At 52.9% G+C, this 12161-nt stretch overlaps 5 protein-coding genes across 5 annotated transcripts; 2 read left to right on the top strand and 3 right to left on the bottom strand.

Annotated features, from left to right (window-relative positions):
• Positions 1–1775: 1775 nt before the first annotated feature.
• N7459_002813 (putative ubiquitin ligase complex F-box protein GRR1) lies at positions 1776–3584 on the top strand (the record flags this gene model as incomplete). The annotated part of the gene is made up of 2 exons (XM_056941998.1): positions 1776–3191; positions 3243–3584. The coding sequence occupies 2 exons, from the start codon at positions 1776–1778 to the stop codon at positions 3582–3584; spliced, it is 1758 nt and encodes a 585-aa protein (XP_056801881.1).
• Positions 3585–4092: 508 nt separating this feature from the next.
• Positions 4093–7017, top strand: N7459_002812 (M28 family metallopeptidase; the record flags this gene model as incomplete). Its single annotated transcript, XM_056941997.1, has 1 exon — positions 4093–7017. The coding sequence occupies one exon, from the start codon at positions 4093–4095 to the stop codon at positions 7015–7017; it is 2925 nt and encodes a 974-aa protein (XP_056801880.1).
• Positions 7018–7755: 738 nt separating this feature from the next.
• N7459_002811 (uncharacterized protein) lies at positions 7756–7995 on the bottom strand (the record flags this gene model as incomplete). The annotated part of the gene is given in 2 exon segments (XM_056941996.1): positions 7756–7839; positions 7852–7995. The coding sequence occupies 2 exon segments, from the start codon at positions 7993–7995 to the stop codon at positions 7756–7758; spliced, it is 228 nt and encodes a 75-aa protein (XP_056801879.1).
• A 7-nt stretch (positions 7996–8002) lies between these two features.
• N7459_002810 (uncharacterized protein) lies at positions 8003–10217 on the bottom strand (the record flags this gene model as incomplete). Its single annotated transcript, XM_056941995.1, is given in 8 exon segments — positions 8003–8518; positions 8529–8799; positions 8859–8947; positions 9003–9072; positions 9132–9379; positions 9391–9888; positions 9902–10105; positions 10140–10217. The coding sequence occupies 8 exon segments, from the start codon at positions 10215–10217 to the stop codon at positions 8003–8005; spliced, it is 1974 nt and encodes a 657-aa protein (XP_056801878.1).
• Positions 10218–10858: 641 nt separating this feature from the next.
• Positions 10859–11971, bottom strand: N7459_002809 (uncharacterized protein; the record flags this gene model as incomplete). The annotated part of the gene is made up of 1 exon (XM_056941994.1): positions 10859–11971. One exon carries the CDS (start codon positions 11969–11971, stop codon positions 10859–10861), a length of 1113 nt encoding a protein of 370 aa, XP_056801877.1.
• Positions 11972–12161: the final 190 nt, after the last annotated feature.

Here is a 12161-nt window from a genome sequence, read left to right as displayed (position 1 = left end):
TAGCTCCCTTGGTTCTTCTCCTCATCAGTGTCGATGTATTCGGGCATTCATCCCAGTTAGTATCAGACCTCTATCTATTGGTGTATTCTCTTTTTATTCATTTCCAGATTTAGCCTGCATGACTGGTCTTATGGGGGGTTACTAATATTTCAGCGAATGTGTCCATCCAATATATATCTCTAATAAACACCAGGTGAATTTGAAAGAGGGAACTTTAAATATACACCCTAATGACCCAAATAGAGATACAAGCAGCATAGAGATTGCCTTCCAATCCACTGGTTCTCATTGCAACCTGGTGCCTATGGGTAGAGATCGATGGATCGTCAATTATGTTATCCTTACCGTGGACAAGGCCCTGGGACTTTACTGAAGTCAGTCTAATTAATCAATCACCTCCTCGAAAGAAGTATTAGAAAACAAAAGTAAGGCCCCCTGAAATGAGACTGCATCAAGAAATTAATCGTGCGATCATATAAGCATCTAAGCCTGATTGAATTTGCTGCAGCGAAGACAAATGCGGGTGACCTTGAAACACGAATCCAAGGGACTTATTCAATGCGGGAGTAGCCTCACACCTTCCCAGGTCCAAACTATAGGCCCTATGACCCCATCCCATCAGCAAAGGAGGATTCATAAGATTATTCAATGCCTCAGAGCAGCAAAACTAGATTCAACTTCCGCGATGCCTGATCTTTGACCATATCGCAAGACAGGATGGTAGCAAGAAACTTGTGGGGTCCTAACCGGATATTTGAGAGACGTATGAGAGTTTCTGAATAAAAGTACGCTATAGCGGCCAAGCTGTAGTAAAACACTACTGGGCAAGATTGTTGACAGACGAACCAAGCTTGTGGAGCTACTTGAGTTGCCGCTCTGAGGCCGACACAGCGACGCAAAGCAGTATCTGGAGCAACAGAGGATGCAGGACCACTCAAAAGTTTTACAATTATCGTGCATAATCTTCCATAGTTGTATATTTCGAGCCATACCTATTATTGGTCATATTCTGGCGATCGAGGTACACGCGAGTCCCAAGTACATGCCCGCACGGGACCACATCAAACGACCAAATCATCTTCTCTAACCCCGTGTCTGATCCGTGATTCATGGTGGAATGTAGTCCCTGCCACATATGCTATCTGTGGTGCTGCCCGCTCTCCTCCGTAAGGAGGAAGCCTACCTAAGAGCAATAATCATTCCATCGGGCTCAGGGCTGAGTAACAGCATCTTATCACATCGATAAGCCGATGCTTGGCGCGCACTCCGCGCCTGTGAGACCGGCCCCATTCATCCCCCTCCATTGCTCCATTGCCGCCCTGTTCTTCCCATCCCTCTTCACCTAGCCACCCTTGGACCTTGGAAGGGGCGTATTTGTTATGCGTTACCTCTGATTCCAAGCCGTCCCGCCGCCACTCGGTCCTCCCTAGAGTTGCCTCCCGAGTGCAACTAAGCGCTGCGGATCCCACCTCACATCAGTCCTCACTTGCATCTCGCTCTCACATCCCCCTCCGACCGGACACCTGCATTTCCCTCTCATCGGCAGTCCCAGGCCTCTGGTTCTATTCGACTACCCCCCCACGCGTCCCACACAGCCCTGGCTGCCTTCTTCGACCGACGCCTCATTGGTCGAGTCTTCACAGACCCTCCCTCGGCCACTCACACACACCGCCTATGCTCGCATCACCAGAGGAGTGATGCGATTTCAACCATACGACGATTCCAAACGACGATCGAATTGGATTTTGAAACCTGACTCTTCACCGGCGGCCAAGATGCCTCGTCCACGGCCCGCCGCTCGACTGTCGAGCGAACCCCCCTCCGAAACCTCATCTTCAACGTCACCAGAACGCGCTGCGGAGGACGACACCGACTTTTTCATGGCCCAGGCCAATGACTCGGAGTCCTCGATCGGTGTCGCCAATTTCCGCGATCTCCACGTGCAGAATACTCGATCGGTGCCGGTGCCGCCGATCGGCCGCCTCCCGCCAGAGATCTTGATCGCCATCTTCTCCAAGTTGGCTTCGCCTGTGGACATGCTCAACTGCATGCTGGTATGTCGCAACTGGGCGGCCAACTGCGTTGGGATACTGTGGCATCGGCCATCATGCAATAACTGGGATAATTTGAAGAGCGTGGCGTCATCAGTTGGCAAATCAGATAGCCTGTTTGCCTACGCAGAGCTGATCAAGCGGCTCAATCTCTCCGCTTTGATGGAGGATGTCAGTGATGGGACAGTGGTCCCATTTACTCAGTGCAAACGGATTGAGCGACTGACACTCACGAACTGCTCCAAGCTCACAGACAAGGGTGTGTCAGATTTGGTGGAGGGCAACCGGCATTTGCAAGCGCTGGATGTCTCTGATCTGCGGTATCTGACCGATCATACCCTCTATGCGGTGTCAAGGAATTGCCCGCGTTTGCAAGGACTCAACATTACCGGATGTGCCAAGGTGACAGACGAATCCTTGCTCGTTGTGTCCCAGAACTGCCGCCAGATCAAGCGGCTAAAACTCAATGGCGTCGTGAATGTCACGGATAGGTCAATATTGTCCTTTGCCGAGCATTGCCCAGCCATACTGGAGATCGATTTGCATGACTGCAAACTTGTGACCAGTCCGTCAGTAGCGGCACTGCTGACCACCCTCCGCTACCTTCGGGAACTACGTCTCGCACACTGTACTGAAATCAACGACTCGGCATTCTTGAACCTGCCAGAGCAGATGACATTTGACAGCCTGCGCATTCTGGATCTGACAGCATGCGAGAATGTCAAAGATGAATCAGTGGAGCATGTTGTGAGTGCGGCTCCTCGCCTACGAAATCTGGTGCTGGCCAAGTGCCGCTTCATTACAGATCGTGCCGTGCATGCTATCTGCAAGCTCGGCAAGAATCTCCACTATGTCCACTTGGGACACTGTTCCAATATCACCGATCAAGCAGTGATCCAGCTCATCAAATCTTGCAACCGTATCCGGTACATTGATCTGGCATGTTGCAACCGCTTGACTGATACAAGCGTCCAGCAATTAGCCACTTTACCCAAGCTACGACGCATTGGCTTGGTCAAGTGCCAGGCTATCACAAATGACAGCATTACGGCCTTCGCATATCCTCCTAGATCCAACCATCCGATGGTCAGCAATCTGGAGCGTGTTCATCTTAGCTATTGCACCTTGTTGGACATGGATGTAAGTAATTTATCGTATTTTACGAATACTTCATACTAACTGGAGATTCAGTCAATCCGCCCGTTGGTCAACAACTGCCCACGGCTCACTCATCTGAGTCTAACTGGCGTGCCGGCCTTTCTGGAACGGGACCTCACCGCGTTCTGTCGTGAAGCTCCACAAGAATTCACGCAGCAACAGCGAGACGTCTTTTGTGTATTCAGCGGCGAGGGCGTGGCCCGACTACGAGAGTACTTGAATCGAGACACAGCACAGCTTCCAGAGGAGACTGAAGCTACCATGTACGATGACGATGAAGAATTGGACGAAGACGAGGGGCAGATGACTGGTCTGATGCATGCCACTGGCATCAATGACGAAGATTATATCGATGTCGGACCTTCTCATGATTGATACGATACCCCACGCTCTTTTCTTCTGCTCGGCCGTCAAGGGTTCAATGAATAAAGAAGGCCCTTCATTTCTGTTTGCATCACCTGCTCTTTTTTTTTTTTGCCTTTCCTTAGGCCCTCAAATACCACCGGGTCAGGAGTCAGGCTCAAGCGCAAGCTTTCATATTTCTACCCATATGAGCGAAGATTACCCTCTGCCCTCCGGTGTCTGTTATTCTGGGAAATGCATTGTGTGCTAGCGATTACGGGGCTTAGGACACTGCTTTACGTGTTTTTCTCTCCTCTATGTGGAATTACATGGCATTTATGCACCGACCATTTTTTTTTTCTCCTATGGAAGTTGTGCTGAAATGGTAGTTCCTTGCGTTTTTGGTAGTCTCGAGATAAAAGTTCAGAATGGAGACGATGGTGCAACCGTAGCGCAATGACGGCACCTCCGAAAGCTTCCCCGCATTCTCGCAACCTCCTCACTCTCTCTTTCCCACGCTCACTTGCAACCTCCTACGGCGATGGCTTGCACCAAGGCCAGAAACCCTCTGGCCTTTACGCCGTGGCCAGTGACGATCATCGTCACCGCGGTCTATCTCGCCCTGATCATTCCAATTTTGGTTATCCACCACAACGTCCCGTCCACACCTCGATCCAACCCCAAAGGCCTGAACCTGACCGAAGCATGGAACGATCTCCAGCACCTGACTGGTGGCTTCCACCCGTACAATTCCCACCGAAACGACGAAGTGCGCGCCTGGTTGCTCGAACGCGTCGACGCGATCCGCAGGTCCGCAGTCGCGATACCCGCAGCAGCAGATGAGGAACGGCCTGACGTGTTTGTATTTGACGACCTGAATTCCAATCTGACCTCCATGGATGGCCAGACAGGTGTTTATTTCGAAGGCACCAATATCCTAGTTTATATCCGCGGGTGGGAAGACAAGAAGGAGAATTGGTGGGAGATTCCTGGACGGACGCCTGCAGGCAAGGGAGGGGTGCTGGTCAATGCACACTACGACAGTGTATCGACCGGCTATGGCGCTACTGATGACGGAGTTGGTGTTGTGACCTGTCTGCAGCTGCTCCGGTACTTCTTGACCCCGGGCCATGCGCCACGTCGGGGTTTGGTAGTGCTCTTCAACAATGGGGAGGAGGATTACCTGAATGGCGCACGGGCGTACAGCCAGCATCCCATGGCGAAATTTGCTCATACTTTCCTGAACCTCGAGGGCGCGGGCGCTGGTGGCCGAGCGACGTTATTCCGCAGCTCCGATACAGAAGTCACCCAGGCGTATGCGAAATCCAAGTATCCATTTGGATCTGTACTGAGCGCCAACGGGTTTGAGAAGGGCCTCATTACTAGCCAGACCGACTATGTCGTGCTCGATGGCATGCTGGGCTTGCGCGGGTTAGATGTTGCTTTCTTTGAGCCCAGAGCGCGCTATCATACGGACCAAGATGATGCGCGGCATACTAGTATGGACTCTCTGTGGCATATGGTCTCTGCTTCTGTTGCAACGACTACAGGTCTTGTTTCGGATGACACCGATCGTTTTGATGGACATCTTCGTGATGATGGCACCGTTCCCAGTGGTACGGGTACTCGGGCCGTTTGGTTCGATCTGTTTGGGAGTACATTCGCCGTGTTCCAGCTACATACCCTTTTCGCTTTATCGGTTACGCTGCTCATCGTGGCACCGTTGACGTTGCTGGTAACCAGTATCATCCTTTCCAAGGCCGATAAGATGTACCTCTTCCGTTCGTCGGTCACGCTGGATATCAGCGACGAGAAAGTCCAGCTCCGCGGTCTGCGAGGCTTCTTCCGCTTTCCATTCTTGATTGTCATCCCGACCGCCGTGACTGTTGGATTTGCCTATATGGTGACGAAGCTCAATCCGTACATCGCGCACAGCAGCGCGTATGCTGTGTGGAGCATGATGGTCTCAGTTTGGGTATTCCTGGCCTGGTTCGTGTCTTGTGTCGCCGACTTTGCGCGGCCCTCGGCGTTCCACCGAGTGTACACCTGGACCTGGCTCTTTGTTCTCACCTGGGCTTTGTTGGTGGTTGCAACTGTATACGAGAATGAGGAAGGACTCGCCGGTGGCTATCCTATGCTCTTCTACTTTGCAGGCACCTTCGTGGCTACTTGGATTTCTTATCTTGAGCTATTTGCTCTCCCAAAGAAGTCTGACTATGTCGGCCAATTTTCTCAGGGCTCGCGGCGACCTAGCAGCTTTGGCAGCCGACTTGGTGCTGTATCTGGAGATGAGTACCAAGATGAGGACGCCGATGAGGACCCCACAGAATCAACATCTCTTCTTCGTGGCCAACAACGGACCACATTTGCAAACTACGTCAATGTCTCTGGCGACTATGACGCCACACGAGAGGGTGAGCAAGAAGGACAAGATCCAAACGTTTATGGGAACGAACAGGCGTGGAGTGCCTCCCTGCCAAGCTGGACCTGGCTTCTCCAGCTAATTCTCACAATTCCTATCATTCTCATTCTAATCGCCCCGCTGGGCCTTCTGCTGACCAGCGCCCTACGACAAACCGGCCAAGATGGAAGTCCCCAACTGACCGTGTATCTCTCAATTTCCATTCTAACGGCAGTTCTCCTTGCCCCAACGCTGCCGGTTATCCACCGCTTCACATATCACGTCCCGATATTCCTGTTCCTTGTCCTCGTCAGCACACTAATCTATAATCTTACCGCCTTTCCGTTCTCAGACTCTAATCGCGTGAAGTTGTTTTTCTCGCAGCAAGTCGATCTGGACCGAGGCAACTCCACTGCCTACCTAATTGGCGTGCCTCCCTACGTGGATGATGTAGTCCGCGGTCTTCCCAGTGCAAGAGGCCAAACGGACTGCGTTCCATTTGCCAATCGTGTGCAATGTCCCTGGCCTGGCCCAGAACCGCATGTTGTTCCAAGTGATGATACATCTGAAGAATCATCGGGTCCCTCGAAGGATTGGGTCTCGTTCAACATAACCCACCCAGAAGATCCCCACCCATCCTCCGTTCGCTTTGAAATCTCGGGAAAGAATACCCGCTCCTGTCGCATCACAATGGACCGCCACCCCATTGTTAATTTCAGCGTCGTTGGCAGCTCCGCTCCGGACGAACGCTTCCTTCACCCGTCTTCAGATGGCCTGCATGAGATTCGTCTTTGGAGCCGTACCTGGCAAAATAAGTGGACAGTAGACGTCGACTTTTCTCAGCATGACACCGGCCCTTATCTTACAGATGACTCTAAGATCAAAGGCCACGTCTCTTGTATCTGGAGTGATATCAACACCCCCGGTCTGATCCCTGCCCTTGACGAAGTCAAGCAGTATGCTCCGGCTTGGGTGGCCTTGACTAAATGGAAGGATGGTTTGGTGGAGGCATATCGCGAATTTGAGCTCGAGCGCGGCGAATCAGGCTCCTGGGAGCAGACTTGAGTGTCTACATCTGCCGTTTCCCGATGCTGCTGATTTTATGGTTTATGGCGGTCTCCTCTTCTCATCCCCCCTTTTCCTTTCATCTTCCGGTGGCGATGGTGTATCATTTCACGTTTCTTCTCTGGTGTCGATGACTGATTCGGGTTGACTTTCTGAAGTCTCGTCATGTATGACATACATACTAACTACCACTTCCTATGCCATAGCCGTGTTATCGTGGAAATCGTAGATATCCGGATCAGGGAAGGTCGCTCTCCCGGTACGTCGCGAGACCGAGCTGGTAAATACTTTTCATTTCTCTCTGTCTGGTGCTTGTGATTCCCCGCATCGCGTGTTCCAATATTCCAGGATGCTTTGCTACTTCGCTCATTAAATCAATACGAACCCACAGAGATAAGAGTATCGCAAGTTTCTCTTGCATTCATCACTCTAAGAACTCAGGCTAAATCCCGTAGCTCGAGGCAATTCTGATATAACCCCAGAACAGTATATAATTTAGGGGCAAATGGCTAGGTCATGGGCATATACAGGGCTCTTCCGGATACCCATCATCGCTGAACAAGCATCGCTCGAGGCCGATAGCTCGACACAAGAGTCTACTTATACATCTCATTCCGCGACACAGCCAAGAAGAACAGCGACCAGAGCTGCCGGATATCGGATTCTAATAGACCAGTCAGTTTCCACGACAATAGCTCAAGGATGGGAAGTGCGAAATACGAAATGGCGAAGATGCACTTACCAGTTTCCCCCCTCCGAAACGCCCGGTGGCGGCGGCATCACACCCAACGGCATAACCTGGAACAATTCATTACGGTAAACCTACAACTAGACTTCCGTGGAGAGCTGCGGCGCATTCTCCACAATGGAGTCCCAGAGCTTGTTGTACGCGCTCCGAACGTTATGGTAGATGGACGCCTCTCCGCAGAACGCCGGAATGGGCGATGGCACAGCCTTGTTATCTGTGGCAGTGGCCATGGTCGTATTATTGGACACCTCGCAGCGCCCCATTTGCAGCTCCAAACCCTTTGCCATCATCGCGAGCTGCCATGACCACACGACCGTGCAGTGGTAAGCGCCGGCCGTCCAGTTCTGCGCGTAGATGGGGTCTGCGCCGAACGCCGGGTTTGCGACCAGCATGCTGGCGTCGGTCATCAGGCCGGCCGGGAATGTGCGGCGGATGTTGGATGTGGAGGCGCCGAGGAGCGTGGAGAGTTGGGGCATCGTTGGTTGTGTTGAGGAGGAAGTGTCGGAAGCAGTCGTCTGTGTTCATGACCTCCACCTTGGACAGATTGTTGTAGCCATCCAGGGCGAGGGCATAGAATGTATCATCGCTGCCGATGACGGAGGATTTGGTCTGGGCCCGGGAAGGAGGAGGTGTTCTTGTAAGATTGGACGAATATTTGGGCATATTGGTCGGCTTGCTTTTCCCATTTCTTCTGGTTGAAGACACCATTTCGTGACAGGGCTGCGATTGAGCGGAGAGCTGCAGGAACGAGGGCTGTATTTACATCGAAGGGGATGCGGCCTCCACCAATGCCTGGTACAGAGTCAGGAGGATACGTTTTTGAGAGCTTTGAGGAACATAGGGGTTGGACTACACCGAATTCGCTGTCTCTCCATTGACCGACAATCTGCCCGTCCTTGAGATGAATAAGGTTATCTTGAGTCTGTCTATTGGCAAAAGGCTCTGCAAGACGCATAATGCGCTCCGCGTTGACCAGAGCAAGTTGACCCCGGGTCAAGTTCTGGTTTGCAGCGTTGATCGTGCCCGCTGAGGTACTGTGAATTCCCGATTTAGCCATTCGGGTTCCACAATATCACGAGCTTGAGCATCTTACTTGAAGAATGCACCAACTCTGTTCTGTCGAACTGGGTTGTCCAGGAAGTATCGCTCCATCAAGATAGGCAGGTAGTAGTTCGAGTCAACCTGCCGAATCTGGTCAATACGGAGCACATTTTGGATTCGATCAGGCCAGCCGTACCATCTTATAGTCACAAATCATCGCGTTACTCGTGATGTTGTCCTGCAAATTAGTCCAAGTCGCATAGTCGCTTCCATAAAGTTAGCACGAAACCATCCAAACCCTCAAACTAGCCAGAGGTCAACTCACTTAATTATCTCATGACAAACACTCCTATCGGTCCGATTCACCCGCTCCAACACAGCGCCCAGGACAGCTTCCATCGCACTGCCATTGCCACTACTCAGTACAGGCTCCAACGGCAACGCAGAAATCATCGAATCACGACCAAAATACGTCAGGAACCGCCACGCCTCAGCAAGCAGTTTCTCCGAGTACGAAAGAAACGATGGCGCAGCTGTCTGGCTGGCATTGTTGTCGCCAGATCTTGGGAGTTGCTGTTCAGCACCGCGGCTGGCTGCAGCTGCGTGAGCTGTGGATAGTTCGTCTCGGCGGTGAATAGGTAGTCACCCGCCTCGAAGTTCAGGGTGCGGTTGTTGACCGTAACCGGCGTGCTTTTGCTGGATCTACGACTACTCCAGGGTTGGAAGCGGAGCGCCGTGGTGGTGACGTTGTCCAGCCACAGCCGCTGGAGCGAGGCACTACAGTCGCTGAATGAGCTGAGCTTGAACGCATCTTGGATGGTGGGGTAGACGATACTGGGACCTTCGACAACGTCGCGGATTGTGCGGATGCTTCCCAAGATAGGGAGGGCCAGGGTTGCGGATGAGTTGAAACGCAGGATGCCCTGGACACCGACACTCGGCGTGTTGCTGAATGGAGACGAGGATGATGCGTTGTACACGGGTCCCAGTGGGTTTCCGACGGTGGAGTTGATCAGCTCAATGGATAGCGTGCCATTGATGCCGTTTTGCGGCGAAGTATACGCAGGCACCGCTGTTGCCCGCTGGCCAGGCGACGATCAATCGCGGGCCGATGGAGGTTAGGTTGCTGTCTGGCAGCGGGCAGGTGACAACAGCCTGCGCGGCGACGTTACAGTCAGAGTGGAAGTAGTTGTTGTAAGGTGGATCGGCGAGGGACAGTGTCGATGCTGGGTTGCTGCATTGCGGCGCACTGGAGCCCGCGCGAGGGAGCTGGAGGGGATAGGGGGTGAGCATGAAGGTCTAAGTTTTGATGAAGTCTTTGGGCGTCACTTACTACAGCACAAGCTGCTGTTGCGGCAGTCCTAGCCACCGCCAGGCCACCGAGCAGAGATAGCTGAAGTAGACTGTTCATGATGCGGGATTGGAGGCGCATATTCCTGGGAGACAGATGTGGCGAAGAGAGTATTCATAGTCTTTGGGTCTGACCTGGAGCGTCGAGTGTGGAATCTGTCTGAAGAGAATTAAAGTTGTTCCCCGTGGGGATGTGGAGCTCGAATGCGAAGGTTTGGAGCCCCGGAATTTGTCCGCACCATCAACATCGGTGGAACAACGGGGAATTGGTGGAGGAGTCCAAATGAAAGAATAATAGAAGTCGGGCTCGCATTCATCTAATTGCATATATCCTCCAGGCAAGACCGACCCGAGTTCGGCCCGTCCCGTATCGGGCTATATACAAACATTTCCATAAAAGGAAGGTGGCAACTAGATTCCCGGGGAGTGTTCTGCGCGCAGTGGCGCAACCTCTAAATTTCCAGAGAAACGTTGTTCCGCCGGTAAGATGATTTGGTGTCCTAGAGGAATGCGAGGGCTGGGCGCGAAGCCCAGTGGGAGCAGCGCATGTAGGAGAAATCCTCACAGCGTCGAGAGCTTCCAAGATGGGGTGGGAGATGGTCAGGGGACTGGGATATCACAAGTCTCAATGAAGGACATATCGCGTAAGGCGTGATTCATCAAAAACAAGACAAGGTGCCAGGAATAATCAAGATATTCGACTCATCCGGGTTCCCGAGGCTTCTCGGGCTTTTCTTTCAATCTGGACGAGTGTCGGTGGTAGCGGATCCAGGGATTGATGAAGTCGATCGAGGTGTGGTCTGGGTAGATTCGGGTCTCGCTGCTCCACGAGTTGGAGAGGTCGGAGTTGCCCGCGTGTGGGCCGGACGGAGGGGAGTGCTCGAACATGGCGATGGAGATTTCGTCATTATCCATCCACGAGCGGGGGCGGTGCTGGTGGGAAGGAGGTGCGTGGGTCAAGTCAGAGGTGACGCGGGTTGCGTCGACAAAATCGGGGAGTTCGCGCGGACCTGAGAACGACTCGGGTTTCCAGACGTGGTTGTGGACGAGGTGGATGAGTTTGCCCAAGACGGCGAACTCAAGCTTGAGCTTGATGCTGTAGACGGCACCCTTGAGCATGGTCTCCATGATATAGTAATTCATGTATTCAGCGACGAGCAAGCCGAGATCCAGGACAATGATGATAAAGTTGATGATGAGTAGTTGGTACTGGATCTTGCGCTTGGTGCGGTCTGGATCGAGGCGAATCATGCGCACCGTCTCCCAGATGTACAGTCCCGAGATGATGAATTCCTGGATACAGAAGCCCGTCATCTGGATTTTCTCCATCACGTTATAGCCCGAAAGGAAGATTGCGCGATGGGGTGGGTGGGCCAAGTTACTGCCGTAGGTCAGGACGGTGGTTGGGAGGTGCAACGCAACGGCGTCAACCACGATCATGGTCAATACGCGCCGCAGCACCCGCTGGTTCCGGAGAACCAAATGCAGCCGTGAATACAGAACAACCGACTGGCCGGTGACCATGGACCACCAGCCCACGGTCAGAAGCGTGACGGAGAACCAGGCCGACGTGAGGTTGAAGAACTTCAGCAGGAAGCCCAGCGAGTAGGGGATCAGGCCGATCGCCGAGGAAACGAGCAAGCTCCAGAAGTAGGTGCCACGATACTGGGCGAAGGTGACGAAGACCAGAATGACGAGTTCGAAAGCGTTGTACCAGGTGATCCCGGCCAGCGTCGCGATGGTGATCTGCATTCCCAGCGAGGTGCCCATGTAGCCGCCGGTGATGCCATCACCAGCGGCGGTGTAGTTGGCCATGGCTGCTCTTGTCAGGGCGGAGAGTGCATGGCTTGAAGGAACGAGGGTATAGAAGACATTGAGTATGGAGATGCCACGGTTCCCCAGGACAAAGGCCCCGAATCAGGTGAGGAACGGATCGATATGGGGGCCGGGGGGGAAATAACGCGCTCGTACCCGCGGGACGCTCGAGTCGACGGGATGGGGGAGA

The sequence above is a fragment of the Penicillium hispanicum genome (genome assembly GCF_028827665.1).
Source record: "Penicillium hispanicum strain IBT 35686 chromosome Unknown utg000003l_segment0_segment0, whole genome shotgun sequence".
Taxonomy (NCBI): domain Eukaryota; kingdom Fungi; phylum Ascomycota; class Eurotiomycetes; order Eurotiales; family Aspergillaceae; genus Penicillium; species Penicillium hispanicum.
Note: the sequence above shows the minus strand (reverse complement) of the source record. Positions and strands in the feature narration are given on the sequence as shown.